Raw genomic sequence first — 17,668 nt, 5'->3', positions numbered from 1 at the left:
AGGCAGACACCAGGAAAAAGAACCAGTCTTGTATCTAGTAAAATGTAAACCAGATTGTCTGGAATGAGGTAGGTAATTAATCTGCTTTGCAAATGTCATCTTGTCCTCATGATCCACAATCAAAAACCACAAGTACAGAACATCCATGTGTGTCCCTGCCTGCTGGAGCATGAAACATCAGAGGAGGTGGTTCTTGCCAAACAATTGGTTGCTCAACTGAGCAGGGAGCCAGCCTCCTCTGCTCAATATGCCCCTAGCCACAGACTCACTGAACAGTAACTTTGCTCAAGGCTAGCTGTGACCTCAGGGTAACTACAGTAGGCTTTTGCAGCAAGCCTATTCAGGTAAACAGCTCTTCAGATTCTTAGTCTAAGTCAGTGATTGTATCTCTCTCTCTTCTCTGTCATTATGTTTGTTTTCCTCCATCACCCGCTTTTGTTTCCTCTGTACGGCTAATATGGATCTCCCTTACTTCCCTACGTGCCCACCAACTGCAATTTGGAGAAGAGACAGAATGAATAGAGTAGGGCATAAGGAAGTTGAGTGTAAATAACTTGGAAATTATCTTCTCTCTGGGCTAAATATTTCCTTTCTTACAAAAGAAACTCCACTTATATTGATACCATTATCAGTTGATATTCTCAATATCCTATGATGTTCACACTTTTTCTGAGGCTCACACTTCTAAAAACTGTTGAAGCTAGAATTTGAACTTGGATCTCACTGATAGATGTCATTAAATCATGTGTACCTATATATGAATCAAAAAACGATTAATATCAACTATCTTGATTCATCTATTAGGAAAGGTATACACAATCTTTATGATCACCAGACCAACAATTCCACTTTCAATCTATTCTTTGTATTTGAGCACATGTAAATGGCCTGGATGAAGAAACTTAACTAGGAAACAGAGCATTTCAGTGTGGCACAAATTGGTCTACCCTAGGGAATCAAACAATGTGCATTATAAAGTGACATAGCTCTGATTGTACAAGATAGTCCTCAGATCATACCTTTTTTCTCAGAATTCTTAAAGTATCCATATTCATTAACCTTACTTTATGTTGTAGGATAAATCCATTTATATGTAACATGCCTGGGTTCAGTCCTGGTGATAGCCTTGAGGCTAATTCTTCTTCCAAGTCAAAACAGATTGTAATAACACAATGCTTGCTGGCTGGGGGAAAAAAGTTATTTTAATGGTTTCTTTCCCTCTTCAGGGCAGAAGAGCCTTCTTAGGTCTGAATCCCTAGAGACCAGGCCAGTTTGAGACCACCATGACCAAGTTCAATTCAGAGTAGTGGGTTATCTTAGGTTTGGAAAGACAGCTGTGCAAGAAATGATGAATAAACTATCTTGAGCATTTCCACAGGCCTCTCCAAGCAGGGCATTAGATGAGATCAAATGACTGCCTTTCCCTGTATGATCATATTTTTCCTGGAATCCTCCACTTTGGCACATATTGTTTTTTCAGGTAAGCAAACTTAGGAGCAAAACACCTGTTTTTTTCTTTTCATTGTAGAAAAGAAAAAGAGTCATTTGTGACTGGATGGGAAAATTTTGCTGAAACATAGGCCTTTGGGCTTGATAATACCAATTGGGTATCACTGTCAGAAAGGGGGGCTTCCCTGGTGGCTCAGATGGTAAAGACTCTGCCTGTAATATGGGAGACCTGGGTTCGACTCCTAGGTTTGGAAGATCCCCTGGAGAAGGGCATGGCAACCCATTCCAGTATTCTTGCCTGGAGAATCCCTTGGACAGAGGAGCCTGGCAGGCTAAAGTCCATGGGATCACACAGAATCAGACATGACTGAGTGACTGAGCACAGCACTATGGAAAGGGAGAGCTCCCCTCGTGGCTCAGCAGTGAAAGAATCTGCTGCCGATGCAGGAGATGCAGGAGACACAGGTTCAATCCCTGCAATGGGAAGATCCTCTAAAGGAGGAAATGGCAACTCCAGTATTTTTGCCTAGATAATCCCATGTACAGAGGAGCCTGACAGGCTACAGTCCACGGGGGTCACAAAGAATCAGACATGACTGAGTGACTGAGCACGCACACACACATTAGAAAAGGAGTTACTATGGAATATCTTCCATTATTTTGAAATCAAATAAATAACACATTTCTATATAATCCATGGGTCAAGAAAAATCAAAATGCAATTTAAAATTATTTTGAACATGACAAAAATGAAACGAACAAAAGTTTAGACTCAGAGAGTCATTACCTTCAAACCCTTCACCTTCTACTGCAATTCCATCCTTATCCTTTATGTAACCAATCTTATTAGTCTCTGGTTTATTTTTTCTGTGTTTCTTTTTGCTCAAATAAACATACATACATACATTTTGTCATTCTTCCTACTTATTACATAAAAGATAGCATAGTATAGGTACCTACTTGCATCATGCTTTTCCCAATTTAAGAATGTCTTGAAAACCAGTGCATATCAGTTTACAGGGATTTCCTCATTCTTTTATGCAACTGCATAAAACTTTATTGGATGAATATACCAAAGTTTATTCAGTCAGTCTTTAGGTGTACAGGCATTAGTTTGCATCCAATATTTTGCAGTAAAAACAATGCTGCAATAAATAATCTTATGCATATATATTTTTCTATTGTTGGAAGGTTATCTTCAGGGTATATTCCCTGAATTGTGATCAAATATGAATGCAAAGTAGTTTTGTTCAACATTGCCAAATTTCACTTCACAAAAGTTGTGCGAATCTGCATTCCCACCAGTAATAGATGGTATTTCAATATAGTTTTATAGCATTTTTCTTATCATACTGCATTTAAATATCTTTTACAAATTTAAGGGTCATTTCCATATCTTTGGGGTTTGTGTGTATATATGAACCCTTTATGATAGGTGTTGCAAATATTTTTTCCAGTTTATCAGAATTTTTTAGTTTATATTTTGTCATGAAAAAGTTACTTTTATTTGAATGTCATAAAGTGTATCAGTTATTTCTGTTATTGCACAGAGATCAATGAACCATTACCAGAAAGTCTTTCCTACGTTAAGATTAAAGAGCAATTCAGTTGTGTTGTATTCTGATCTTTGAATAGTTTTATTTTTTATGTTCAGATCATATAACCCCAAATAGTTTTTACTCTTTCTTCAATGACACAGCAAATTTATAAATGAAGTTAGGACTGTGAAAAAGAAGTAGAGAATAAATAAATGGATGAAGTAATTAACAAAGGCAGACCACCTACAAATTTTATTGCCATAAATTATTTTGTACACTTTGTGCAAATAAGTAACTACATTACATTTCTTTATCCTTCAGTAACTTCAGTGAGTGAAATCAAATTCCGTGGAGAACTACTAACCTATTGTGTCTGTTCTTTATTTGCAGAACTCTTCAAACCACATGATTACTCTGAATGGCCTGAGGTAAATTTAAATTTATAGCAGTTCTGAATTTTTATTTTAATCTGATCACTCTCTTCGAGGGATCTCAAACTTCATAGTGGTAAAGTAGAAAGGAAGTTTTCTGTGTGACTTTGGGCATGTAACTTAACCCTGTCAGGCTTAAATTTACCCCCATGTAGCATAAGCATTATAATAATAAAATGCATCTCTGAACGTTAAATGAAATAATCCCTGTCACTTGTCCAAGGCTTGTAGCTCACTCGGTAAAGAATCTGCATCCAGCGCAGGAGACCTGGGTTCGATCCCTGGGTTGGGGAGATCCCCTGGAGAAGGAAATGGCAACCCACTCCAGCCTCATTGCCTGGAAAATCTCATGGACTGAGGAGCCTGGTGAGCTGCAGTCCATGGGGTCACAAAGAGTTGGGCACAACTGAGCGACTAACACTTAAAAAGTTTAACAGTGGTACAATAGCTCAGTGGGTCAAGAATCTACCTGCAATGCAGGAGACCAAGGAGATACAGTTTGATCCTTGAATTGGGAAGATCCCTGGGAGAATGAAATGGTAACCCTCTCCAATATTTTTGTCTGGGAAATCCCATGGACAGAATAATCTGGCTGGCTACAGTACAAAGGGTTGCAAAGAGTTGGCTACAACTGAGAAGCTAAGCACACGTTCAGAATTTAATCCCAGTCTCAATACAGAACCCTCACTCTTAAGAACTACATTTAAACCCTTGTATTCTAGGAGTTCACATAGCTATCTCTACTCACAAACTTCTGAGTTACTGGCATGGGGACTCCAAGTTTAAAGAACTTTCCATTTGGGGTTTAAACTGAGTTATTACACTGTTTATGGCTTCAACAGATGATGAATGGGTGAGGACTTTGTAGTCAGAAAAGAAACTTGCCTAACTAAAGCCCAAAGGAGACGAAATCTTGAGAAAGATCCATTAACATCCATTAACTAGTAACATCTGATATTACTTTTATGCAGGGCAGAAGTGACAGGCCAGAAATAGATGAGGGAAAGTTGATCAGTTGTTATTCACACGATATTTTATGATGTTTGCAGCCCCCGTGTAAAATATATTACCCACTGGATCCTCTTTATGATGCAGACTGTCCTGAAGTGACAGCATATGTTTGTGGGACAAATGGCCTCACTTACAAGAATGAGTGTTTCCTTTGTGTTGATCAGTGGTAAGTTCAAAATAAGATACCATTATTTTTTCTCTATATTTCTCCACAGAAATTTCCAATAATTTTAGCAAGGAACTGGATTTGCTGATTCATGGATTTTTTTTTTTAATAGCCTCCATTGGTTCACAAAAGACTGGAAGACTTTACATATAGTAAAGAGAAAAGTCTTTTTTAAAAAATTTAGTTAGCATTCAAAGTTGACTCATTTATAAACAAAAGATAAAAAGCTTACACAATATTTTGGCAGAATTGTACAGAGATCATATTAGTAGATAGTCTATAGATCATACAAGCATAAATAGAAATCCATTTTTAAAAAATCAAATTTTCTTTAACAACTTACAGTGACATACCTATGAATAGCACCCATACCTTAGCTTGGAAGAAATAAATACAGGTACTGATACAGACATAGATACAGACATAGACAAAAACACAAGTGTAGATATACACATGAGTAACACATGAGTAAAAATTGACAGTGAACTTTTAATATTTTTTTGCCTTTCAAATAAATTCAATGGGAAATTTAGATTAAAAATAATATTACTTGTAATATGTTTTAGCTCTATTTGAAATTGTTTTTACAAATCAATCTTGTGTCTTGTAAGTAACTCTTTCATGACCTATGAGATCCTCTCTGTTGGGAGTTTCTAAGAGTACCCTCAAGTTTGATGATTCCCTAGTAGGACTCATAGAAGTCAGAAAAGCCGTTATATGCATGGTACCAGTTTATTACAATGAAAGGATATGGAATAAAATCAGCAAAGGCAGAAAACTCACTGGGTTGAGTCTGGGAGATCAAGCACCATCTTCCAGTTGTGCTCTACCAGGACAGTCACAAAGGTAGTGCTTAAATTCTCCCAGCTATGATGTGTCATAACTTGTATAAAGTATTGCCAACCTGGGAAACCCACAAAAGCTTTGGTGTCTAGGCTTTTTAATGGGGACAGGCAGCACCTACTCGACTGACAACTACTAGTCTCGAGCCCCCTCCCCTCAGGAGTTAAACTGATACAGAGTGACTTAGCAGCACAGCTAAACAAAAACATTCACCAGAGGGTAAACTATCTGGCATGGCCTATGGCCCTAGGTTACAAAGTTATTCTTAGGCAGACTATCCCAAGGGTTTATAGGCTACTTCCTTTGAATTGATTTGAGCATCTTGAGTCTGCTGAGCTAACTCCTTTATGCCTATCTTTCTTTGAGAAGAATCTTCATGGATTTCTGGCATCATGCTACCACGCCAAGAGAATTATTTCTGAGCACTGAAGGAAACAAGGTGTAGAAATTAGTCCAATGAAAGTAATACTAACTCATCTTCACAGCAAGTAGTAGCCTCAGAGGATGACTTTAAAGGAAAGAATTGGAAACTGAAAAATGTGAATTAAACAAGCATCTACCACTGATTTCTAAGAAAGAAGAATGAGAATTCATGAATATTGTCAGACTATGTAGAAGATTAAATTACATAATATGGTGGTTGTCACTTTCTCAGGCAGGGATAATTAGGCAAGAAACTTGGAAGTGTCTTCTTAGTTCTTACACATAAGCTTTTTTCATACTGTCTGGTATTTGGGTGCACACCACTACAATGACCAGCATAAGAAGGACCTACCCAGAATGGCCTGGGCTTTTGGAAATTAGAATAGGTTGATGCAGAATTACATTGTGGGCTTGATTCTCCAAGATGCTACAACCCAATGACTTCTCAAAGATGGTTCTGAGATTTTCTTCAGCCTCAACTGGGAGACTTGAGAAAGTTTTAGAAATTCTAAGATCATGCCTCTGATCTATTCTGGCTCTTTCTCTCTCCTTTCTTTCCTCCCTCCTTTCTTTCTTTCCTTCCCCCTCTCTTTTTCATTTTTCTTTCTTTTCCATTTTATAAGTGTGCCAGATAATATTTATGCCAATGGCAGGGATGGTACAGGAGACTCTGTATTTGTTTTAATTCTCACTGTGACTTGCATGTATAAACTTGGCCTTTATGCCATTTCTGTATTCAGGGCAAAAAGAACAGTCCTGATGTTCTTGGAGTGAGGGAGGCAGTCAAAACACTAAGGCTGTCTTTGCCCTTAGCTAGTGTTTTGAAGAAAAATTCTGATAAATTGGAATCATAATCCTGAGAGATATCTACCATTTATGAACAATGTAAATCCCTCAGAAAAAGAAAAGAAAAAAGAAAACTGGAAAATACAAGCCTACTCAGTGTAGGGCCCTAAGAATAACTACCAAGAAAACACAATTGTATGAAACACATCCCCAACTCTTCATAAATTTGTGGTCTTATGTGCCAAGAAGAAATATTGCATAAGAAAATTCATGGAAATAGAAAACAGTATTGCTTCTGTTTAACCAGAACAGTATATCACTAAATTTTTATAGTTGACATGATTTTAAAAAATCAGATTTTACCTAAAAATACAGATTTCTAATTTATTTCTAAAAATACAAAGTGAAGCTAGGACTTCACTTGCAAGAAAATCAACAGTTATCTAGTAGCAACTCTCCATCCAAATGGAGTCCAGGTGTCTCAGAAAGCCACAGTCCCACCTCTCTCTATCGTGGGAAGGTGGCCCAATTCACTTACTTATATTACCAGCTTGGCTCCTACAAACAATTATGTTTGAAACCCCTGAACCAAGAGAGAAAATCAAATGTATATCAAATGTAAGCCTAATATGGGGATTAGGATGGAGAGTCATTTGATAGAAGAGGCAGTTACAGGATAGAATTTTTTTTTCCACACAGATTTTTCTCCCCTCCTTTCTTTCTCTGCTCCCTCCCCCTCCCCATGTGTGTGTGTGTGTGTGTGTGTGTGTGTGTGTGGTGTTTTTCAGATTCTTTTCTATTATGTGAAAGTGAAAGCCACTCAGTCATGTCCAACTCTATGCGACTCCATGGACTATAAAGTCCATGGAATTCTCTAGGCCAGATACTGTGTATAGTTACCAGTGCTAAACAGTAGGTCCTTTTTTTATCTATTTTATATATCAGTTCAATTCAGTCGCTCAGTCGTGTCTGACTCTTTGTGATCCCATGGACTGCAGCACACCAGGCTTCCCTGTCCATCACCAAGTCTCAGAGCTTGCTCAAACTCATGTCCATTGAGTTGGTGATACCATCCAACCTTCTTATCCTATGTCATCCCCTTCTCCTCCTGCCTTCTATCTTTTCTAGCATGAGGGTCTTTACTAGTGAGTCAGTTCTCCACATCAGGTGCCCAAAGTATTAGAGTTTCAGCTTCAGCCCCAGTTCTTCCAATGAATATACAGGACTGATTTCCTTTAGGATGGACTGGTTGGATCTCGTTGCAGTCCAAGGGACTCTCAAGAGTCTTCTCCAACACCACAGTTCAAAAGCATCAGTTCTTCACTGCTCAGCTTTCTGCATAGCCTATCTCTCACATCCATACATGACTACTGAAAAAACCATAGCTTTGACTAGACAAACCATTGTTGGCAAAGTAATGTCTCTGCTTTTCAATATGCTATCTAGATTGGTCATAGTTCTTCTTCCAAGGAGCAAGCATCTTTTAATTTCATGGCTGTAGTCATCATCTGCAGTGATTTTGGAGATTACTGCAGATAGTGATAGACTATTTGGAAATAGTCTGTCACTGTTTTCATTGTTTCCCCATCTATTTGCAACGTTGTGATGGAACTGGATGTCATGATCTTAGTTTTCTGAAGGTTGAGTTTTAAGCCAGCTTTTTCACTCTCAACTCTTTCGCTTTCATCAAGAGGCTCTTTAGTTTCTGCCATAAATATGGTGTCATCTGCATATCTGAGGTTATTGATATTTCTCCTGGCAATCTTGATTCCAGCTTGTGCCTCATCCAGCCCAGCATTTTGCATGATGTACTCAGCATATAAGTTAAATAAGCAGGGTGACAATATACAGCCTTGATGTACTCCTTTCCCAATTTGGATCCAATCCAAAATTAATAATAACTATTATTATTATATAATTATATTATATACTATAATAAATGTTATTTAAAGTATTATAAAATAATAATTATATACATATTAGTATGTATATGTTAATCCTAAACTCCTAATTTATTCCCCAAACCTCCTATCCCTTTTGGTAATCCTAAGCTTTTTCTATGTCTATGAGTCTATTTATGTTTTGTAAATAAGTTTATTTGTATTATTTTTAAGATTCCACATATCAGTTCAGTCGCTCAGTCATGTCTGACACTTTGCGACCCCATGAACAGCAGCACACCAGGCCTCCCTGTCTATTACCAACTCCTGGAGTTCACTCAAACCCATCTCCATTGAATCAGTGATGCCATCCAACCATCTTATCCTCTGTTGTCCCCTTCTCCTCCTGCCCTCAATCTTTCCCAACATCAGGGTCTTTTCAAATGAGTCAGCTGTTCACATCAGGTGGTCAAAGTATTGGAGTTTCAGCTTCAACATCAGTCCTTCCAAAGAACACCCAGGCCTGATCTCCTTTAGGATGGACTGGTTGGATCTCCTTGAAGTCCAACGGACTCTCAAGAGTGTTTTCCAACACCACAGTTCAAAAGCATCAATTATTCTTCTATGAGTCTATTTCTGTTTTGTAAATAAGTTTATTTGTATCATTTTTAAGAGTCCACATATAAGTGATATCATATGATATTTGTCTTTTTCTGACTTACTTAACTTACTATGATCATTTCTAGGTCCATCCATGTTGCTACAAATGGCATTATTTCATTCTTTTCTATGGTTGAGTAATAGTCCCATTGTGTGTGTGTGTGTGTACATACACACACAACATCTTCTTTATCCACTTATCTATTGATAGACATTTAGGTTACCTCCATGTCGTGGCTACTGTAAATAGTGCTGCAGTGAAACTTGGGGTACTTGGGTCTCTTCAAATTAGAGTTTTATCTAGATATATGCCTAGAAGTGGGATTCTAGGATCATATGGTAACTCTGTTTTTAGTTTTTTAAGGAAACTCTATATTAGTCTCCATAGAGGCTCTACCAATTTACTTTCCCACCAATGGTGTAGAACGGTTTCTTTTTCTCTACACCCTCTCTCAGTTCAGTCGCTCAGTCGTGTCCGACTCTTTGCAACCCCATGAATCGCAGCACACCAGGCCTTCCTGTCCATCACCAACTGCCGGAGTTCACTCAGACTCACGTCCATCAAGTCCGTGATGCCATCCAGCCATCTCATCCTCTGTCGTCCCCTTCTCCTCCTGCCCCCAATCCCTCCCAGCATCAGAGTCTTTTCCAGTGAATCAACTCTTTGCATGAGGTGGCCAAAGTACTGGAGTTTCAGCTTTAGCATCATTCCTTCCAAAGAAATCCCAGGGCTGATCTCCTTCAGAATGGATTGGTTGGATCTTCTTGCAGTCCAAGGGACTCTCAAGAGTCTTCTCCAACACCACAGTTCAAAAGCATCAATTCTTCAGCACTCAGCCTTCTTCACAGTCCCACTGTCACATCCATACATGACCACAGGAAAAACCATAGCCTTGACTAGACGGACCTTAGTCAGCAATGTCTCTGCTTTGAATATACTATCTAGGTTGGTCATAACTTTTCTTCCAAAGAGTAGGCGTCTTTTAATTTCATGGCTGCAGTCACCATCTGCAGTGTTGGAGCCCCCCAAAATAAAGTCTGACACTGTTTCCACTGTTTCCCCATCTATTTCCCATGAAGTGATGGGACCAGATGCCATGATCTTCGTTTTCTGAATGTTGAGCTTTAAGCCAACTTTTTCGCTCTCCTCTTTCACTTTCATCAAGAGGCTTTTTAGTTCCTCTTCACTTTCTGCCATAAGGGTGGTGCATATCTGCATATCTGAGGTTATTGATATTTCTCCCAGCAATCTTGATTTCAACTTGTGCTTCTTCCAGTCCAGCATTTCTCATGATGTACTCTGCATAGAAGTTAAATAAGCAGGCTGACAATATACAGCCTTGATGTACTCCTTTTCCTATTTGGAACCAGTCTGTGGTTCCACATCCAGTTCTAACTATTGCTTCTTGATCTGCATACAGATTTCTCAAGAGGCAAGTTAGGTGGTCTGGTATTCCCATCTCTTTCAAAATTTTCCACAGTTTATTGTGATCCACACAGTCAAAGGCCTTGGCATAGTCAATCAAGCAGAAATAGATGTTTTTCTGGAACTGTCTTGCTTTTTCCATGATCCAGCAGATTTTGGCAATTTGATCTCTGGTTCCTCTGCCTTTTCTAGAAGCAGCTTGAACATCAGGAAGTTCACAGTTCACGTATTGCTGAAGCCTGGCTTGGAGAATTTTGAGCATTACTTTACTAGCATGTGAGATGAGTGCCATTGTGTGGAATTTAGACCATTCTTTGGCATTGCCTTTCTTTGGGATTGGAATGAAAACTGACCTTTTCCAGTCCTGTGGCCACTGCTGAGTTTTCCAAATTTGCTGGCATATTGAGTGCAACACTTTCACAGCATCATCTTTCAGGATTTGAAACAGCTCAACTGGAATTCCATTACCTCCACTAGCTTTGTTCGTAGTGATGCTTTCTAAGGCCCACTTGACTTCACATTCCAAGATGTCTGGCTCTAGATTAGTGATCACATCATCATGATTATCTGGGTCATGAAGATCTTTTTTTTTTTTCTGCTTTATTAATTTATTTTTTCCATCACAAATAGAAATTTATTAGAAAGGACACATAGAACTCAAGCTCAAAATATTCTGGGCCTTACCAGGCACCAGAGAGGCCCGAGAAGCCAGGCAGGTTACAGTCCATGGGGTTGCAAAAGAGTCAGACATGACTTAGTGTCTAAACAACAATAATATTCTTCATGAAGATCTTTTTTGTACAGTTCTTCCGTGTATTCTTGCCACCTCTTCTTAATATCTTCTGCTTCTGTTAGGTCCATACCATTTCTGTCCTTTATCGAGCCCATCTTTGCATGAAGTGTTCCCTTGGTATCTCTAATTTTCTTGAAGAGATCTCTAGTCTTTCCCATTTTGTTGTTTTCCTCTATTTCTTTGCATTGATCGCTGAAGAAGGCTTTCTTATCTCTTCTTGCTATTCTTTGGAACTCTGCATTCAGATGCTTATATCTTTCCTTTTCTCCTTTGCTTTTCACCTCTCTTCTTTTCACAGCTATTTGTAAGGCCTCCCCAGACAGCCATTTTGCTGTTTTGCATTTCTTTTCCATGGGGAGCCTCTCTAGCATTTATTATTTATAATGATGGCCATTCTATCTGATACAAGGTGATAACTCATTGTAGTTTTGATTTGCATTTCTATTTTAACTAGCAATGTTGAATATTTTTTCTTCTGTATATAGACTATCTGCATGTCTTCTTTGGAGAAATATCTATTTAGATCTTCTGCCCAGATTGGGTTGCTTGTTTGTTTTTATAGCTGATGAGCTCTTTGTATATTTTGGAAATTATTCCCGTATTGGTCTCAATGTTTGCAAATATTTTCTCCCAGCCTTTAGGTTGCCTTTTTGTTTTCATTATGGTTTCTTTTGCTGTGTAAAACCTTTTAAGTTTAATTAGGTCCCATTTGTTTGTTTTTGTTTTTCTTTCTATTATGAGAGAGATCCAAAAACATACTGGTATGGTTTATGTCATTGACTGTCCTGCCTATGTTTTCCTCTAGAAGCTTTGTAGTTTTATGGTATCTGGGCTTACATTTAGGTCTTTAATCCATTATTGAATATAGTGTTAGAGAATGTTCTAATTTCATTGTTTTATAAGTAGCTGTCCAGTTTTTCCAGCACCATTTATTGAAGAGGCTATATTTGCCCCATTTATATTCTTGCCTCCTTTGTCAAAAATAAGGTACCTATGTGTGCATGAGTTTATTTCTTGTTTATATCTTGTTCCATTGGTCTATATTTCTGTTTTTGTGCCAGGACCATACTGTCTTGATGACTGTAGCTTTGCAGTACGATTTGAAGTCAGTAAAGTCGATTGCTCCAGCTCCATTCATCTTTTTCAAGACTGCTTTGGCTATTCAGGGTATTTTGTGTTTCCATATGAATTGTGAAATTTTTTGTTCTAATTCTGTGAAAAATGCCTACAGTAATTTGATAGGGATTGCACTGAATCTGTAGATTACATTTGGTAGTACAGTCATTTTCACAGTATTGATTCTTCTTACCCAGGAACATGGACTATCTCTCCATCTGTTTATGTCATCTTTGATTTCTTTCATTATTGTCTTTTAATTTTATGTGTACAGTTCTTTTGTCTCCTTAGGTAAGTTTATTCCTAGATATTTTATTCTTTTTGTTGCAGTGGTGAATGGGGTTGATTCCTCAATTTCTCTTTCTGCTTTTTCATTGTTGTTATATAGAAATGCAAGTGATTTCTGTGTATTGATTTTGTATCCTGCAACTTTATTAAATTCAGTGATGAGCTCTAGTAATTTTCTGATACTATCTTTAGGATTTTCTATATACAGTATCATGTCATCTGCAAACAGTGAGAGCTTTACTTCTTTTCCAATCTGGATTCCTTTTATTTCTTTTTATTCTCTTATTGCTGTAGCTAAGACTTCCAGAACTACATTGATTAACAGTGGCTAAAGTGGACACCCTTGTCTTGTTCCTGATCTTAGGAGGAGTGCTTTCAGTTTTTCACCATTGAGAATAATGTTTGCTGTAGATTTATCATATATGGCCTTTACTATGTTGAGGTAGGTTCCTTCTATGCCCATTTTTTAAAGAGTTTCAATCATAAATGGGTGCTGAATTTTGTCAAAGGCTTTTTCTGCATCTATTGAGATGATCATATGGTATTTATCTTTCATTTGTTAATATGGTATATCACATTGATTGATTTGCATATATTGAAGAATCCTTGCATCCATGGAATAAACCCGACTTGATCATGATGTATGAGCTTTTTGACGTGTTGCTGAATTCTGTTTGCTAAAATTTTGTTGAAGATTTTTGCATCTATGTTCATCAGTGATAGTGGCCTGTACTTTTCTTTTTTGTGTGTTGTCTTTGTCTAGTTTTGGTATGAGGGTGATGAGTTTGGAAGTGTTCCTTCCTCTGCAATTTTTTGAAAGAGTTTTAGAAGGATAGGCAAGAGCTCTGCATTGTCTGTTCTAACCTCTCCTTTTTAATTTCTAATTCTGTTGATTTGATTTGTCTCTCTTTTTTTTTTTTTTGGATGAGTCTGGCTAAAGGTTTATCGATTTTATCTTCTCAAAGAACCAGCTTTTAGTTTTATTAACCTTTACTGTTGTTTCTTTCATTTCTTTTTCATTTATTTCTGCTCTGATTTTTATGAATTCTTTCCTCCTACTAATTTTTGGGGTGTTTTTTTTGTTGTTGTTGTTCTTTTTCCAGTTGTTTTAGGTGTAAAGTTAGGTTGTCTATTCGATGTTTTTCTTGCTTCTTGAGGTAGGATTGTATTGCTATAAACTTCCCCCGGGACTGCTTTTGCTGCATCCCATAGGTTTCAAGTTGTCATGTTTTCATTGTCATTTGTTTCTATAAATTTTTTTAATTTCCCTTTTGATTTCTTCAGTAATCTTGGTTATTCAGAAACATATTGTTTAATCTCCATGTGTTTGTGTTTCTTACAGTTTTTTCCTTGTAATTGATATCTAGTCTCATAGCATTGTGGTTGGAGAAGATGCTTGATACGATTTCAATTTTCTTAAATTTACTGAGGTTTGATTTGTGACCCAAGATGTGGTCTATCCTGGAGAATGTTCCATGTGAACTTGAGAAGAAGGTGTATTCTTCTGCATTTGGATGGAATGTCTTGAAGATATCAATGAGATCCATCTCATCTAATGTATCATTAAGACTTGTGTTTCCTTGTTAATATTCTGTTTTGATGATCTGTCCATTGGTGTGAGTGGGGTGTTAAAATCTCCTACTATTATTGTGTTATTTTCAATTTCTCCTTTTATGTCTGTTAGTGTTTGTCTTAGGTATTGAGGTGCTCCTATTTTGGGTGCATAGATATTCACAACTGTTATGTTTTCCTCTTGGATTGACTCCTTATCATTATGTAGTGTCCTTGCTTATCTCTTGTCATCTTTACTTTAAGATTTATTTTGTCTGATATGAGGATTGCTACTCCAGCTTTCTTTTGCTTCCTGTTTGCATGGGATATATTTTTCCATCCTCTCACTTTCAGTCTATATGTGTCTTTAAGTCTGTAGTGAGATTCTTATAAATACATATATATGGGTCTTCTTTTTGTATCCATTCAGCCAGTCTGTGTCTTTCGGTTGGGGCATTTAATCCGTTTATATTAAGATTAATTACTGATATATATGTTCCTATTGTCATTTTCTTAATTGTTTGGGGTTGATTTTGTAGGTCTTTTTCTTCTCTTGTATTTCTTGAATATTTAAGTCCCTTTAACATTTGCTGTAAAGCTGGTTTGGTGGTACTAACGTCTCTTAACTTTTACTTGTCTGAAAAGCTTTCTATTCCTCCATCAATTTTGAATGAGATCCTTGCCAGGTACAGAAATCTTGGTTGTAGATTTTTCCCTTTCAGTATTTTAAATATATCCTGCCATTCCCTTCTGGTCTGCAGAGTTTCTGCTGAAAGATCAGCTGTTAAACGTATGGGGTTTCCCTTGTATGTTACTTGTTGCTTTTCCCTTGCTGCTTTTAATATTCTTTCTTTGTGTTTAGTTATTGTTAGTTTGATTAGTATGCGTCTTGGTGTGCTTCTCCTTCAGTTTATCCTGTATGGGACTCTGCACCTCTTGGACTTGATTGACCATTTCTTTTTCCATGTTGGGGAAATTTTCAACTATAACCTCTTCAAAAATTTTCTAATACCCTTTCTTTTTCTCCCCTTCTTCTGGAACCCCTATAATTCGAATGCTGGTGCATTTGATATTGTCCCAGAGGTCTCTGAGACTATCCTCAGTTCTTTTCATTCTTTTCACTTTATTCTGCTCTTCAGAAGTTATTTCCACCACTTTATCTTCCAGCTCACTGATTTGTTCTTCTGTTTCAGATATTCTGCTTTTGATTCCTTCTAGAGTATTTTTAATTCCAGTAATTGTGTTGTTTGTCTGTTTATTCTTTAATTCTTCTAGGTCTTTGTTAATTAATTCTCGCATTTTCTCCATTCTGTTTTCAAGGTTTTTGATCATCTTTACTATCATTATTCTGAATTCTTTTTCAGGTAGTTTACCTATTTCCTCTTCATTTATTTGGACTTCTGTGTTTCTAGTTTGTTCCTTCATTTGTGTAGTATTTCTCTGCCTTTTCATTATTTTTTTTTTAAGTGATTGTGTTTGAGGTCTCCTTTTCCCAGGATTCAAGGTAGAATTCTTTCTTCCTTTTGGTTTCTGCCCTCCTAAGGTTGGTCCAGTGGTTTGTGTAAGCTTCATATAGGGTGAGATTTGTGCTGGTTTTTGTTTGTTTTTCCTCTGATGGGCAAGGCTAACTGAGGTGATAATCCTGTCTGCTGATGACTGGATTTGTATTTTTGTTTTGTTTGTTGCTTAGATGAGGCATTATGCACAGGGTGCTACTGGTGGTTGGGTAATGCTGGGTCTTTTATTCAAGTGGTTTCCTTTGTGTGAGTTCTCACTATTTGATCCTCCCTAGGGTTAGTTCGCTGGTAGTCTAGGGTCTTGGAGTCAGTGGTCTCACTCCAAAGGCTCAGGGCTTGATATTGAGTTTTGCGTGGTTCTATATATTCGTTTCCACTGGTCAGGTACTCCTGTCCACTCTCAACTTGTGTTCTGCATACACTTCTGTGTCTGAAGGTGTATTTTTGATGTATCCATGGGGAGAGATGTATTCCACATCCACCTACTCCTCCGTCATCTTCAGAACACTTTTTGAATAATTAAGACATGGGTGGGGAATGTGCCAACTGTAGTGGTCATGAACAGAAATGGAAAAGAGATGGGGTAAAGAGAATTATAGAAGCAGCTTTCCTTCTCAGGACTCCATTTGGAAGAGAAAGGAATGTGAAGCAAAGCCCTCTTTCTTTATGATACTAATCTTTATTTTTTTCTTTTTTCTTTAGGGAATTTGGTCCTCATATTAAATTTGAAAAGTATGGAAAATGTGATTAATGGATAACCGAGTGTTATACTTGCTTATTCTTTTCATGACTTCTGAAAATTATTTCTTTTGAAATTTGAATATGTATATTAAATAAGTAACACACCTCTATGCTTTATCCAAATTTGGAACAACATTGGAAACAAAAGAAAACTAATGGAGAACTGAGTATCACATTTATTACAAATAAACACAATACTGAAAAGGGAGGTATTCATCTCTGGGTACTGATTGTTTCAAGTCACCTTTCATTTTGCTTGAGTCTGTTATCAAATATGCTTACGAACACTCCCCTGAATCAATTTATCCCAAATTGCTGGTTTATCTGCAAAGTCAGTCCCTGTCCTGCTAATCTCACTCAAAGACATGAACAAAGCAGAAAATATTCCCCTTACACCTGAATACAATTGTTTAAGAATTTCTACCTCAAATTCATGAATGAAGCCCACCTTAAGTAGTGTAGAAAAGAAGGGAATATTAATAGAAGGAATAAATAAGAGTTAAGAGCTTTGGGGAACAAGCATGTTTTTTGAGAGAAAGGGAGAAAGTGCTTATCATTTGACCCTCAATTCAAGCATGCCTAATTCTCACTCCATCCCATCATTCATATTACACCGGTCAATAAATCCTCTTTTCTTTTTTACTTAACTTGGTCTATAATCTGTCACTTATGGCTGAAAGATCTCAACTAATACAGAGAGGTAAAATCACTATATTGAATCTGGAGAAGTGAAAAATGAGGAGCTCTCTCCTTAGGCTTTTGTGCTCTGTTCCTAGTACCTGGTGCTGCCACTAGATGCCAGCCTCACTGTTTTAACTCACTCGAAGGAACTGAGCCAGCTGAGTTCAGAAAAAGCACATAAGTCCCTTCATCACTGTTTCAGTATATACACAGTCCGTCTCTGCTAATAGGTGAGACCTTTATCCTCTTATACCTTTCTCCCTCCTGTCTCCAGTGCCCTGGTCAGTAGGGTCCATCTGGGTAGCTCTCTGGAGCTGGGGCGATAAAGTTTCAGCTCTCTTGGGTCCCTCAAAGTAAAGAGGCTCTTA

At 37.5% G+C, this 17,668-nt stretch overlaps 1 protein-coding gene across 1 annotated transcript; it reads left to right on the top strand.

Annotated features, from left to right (window-relative positions):
• On the top strand, window positions 286-16,629 carry SPINK13 (serine peptidase inhibitor, Kazal type 13 (putative)). Its single transcript, XM_005683345.3, has 5 exons — window positions 286-344; window positions 1,379-1,480; window positions 3,378-3,415; window positions 4,468-4,595; window positions 16,581-16,629. The coding sequence occupies exons 2-5, from the start codon at window positions 1,411-1,413 to the stop codon at window positions 16,627-16,629; spliced, it is 285 nt and encodes a 94-aa protein (XP_005683402.1). The 5' UTR covers window positions 286-344; window positions 1,379-1,410.

Source organism: Capra hircus, chromosome 7 (genome assembly GCF_001704415.2).
Source record: "Capra hircus breed San Clemente chromosome 7, ASM170441v1, whole genome shotgun sequence".
In the NCBI taxonomy this organism is placed as follows: Eukaryota; Metazoa; Chordata; class Mammalia; order Artiodactyla; family Bovidae; genus Capra; species Capra hircus.
The sequence above is the reverse complement of the archived record's forward strand: the minus strand, read 5'-3'. Positions and strand labels throughout refer to the sequence as shown.

Coding starts and splice junctions, on each gene's coding strand:
- SPINK13 (XM_005683345.3), top strand. CDS start 1,411: ATGACTGCCTTTCCCTGTATGATCATATTTTTCCTGGAATCCTCCACT. Junction 1,481..3,377: donor GGCACATATTGTTTTTTCAG/GTAAGCAAACTT, acceptor CTTTATTTGCAG/AACTCTTCAAACCACATGAT. Junction 4,596..16,580: donor TTCCTTTGTGTTGATCAGTG/GTAAGTTCAAAA, acceptor TTTTTTCTTTAG/GGAATTTGGTCCTCATATTA.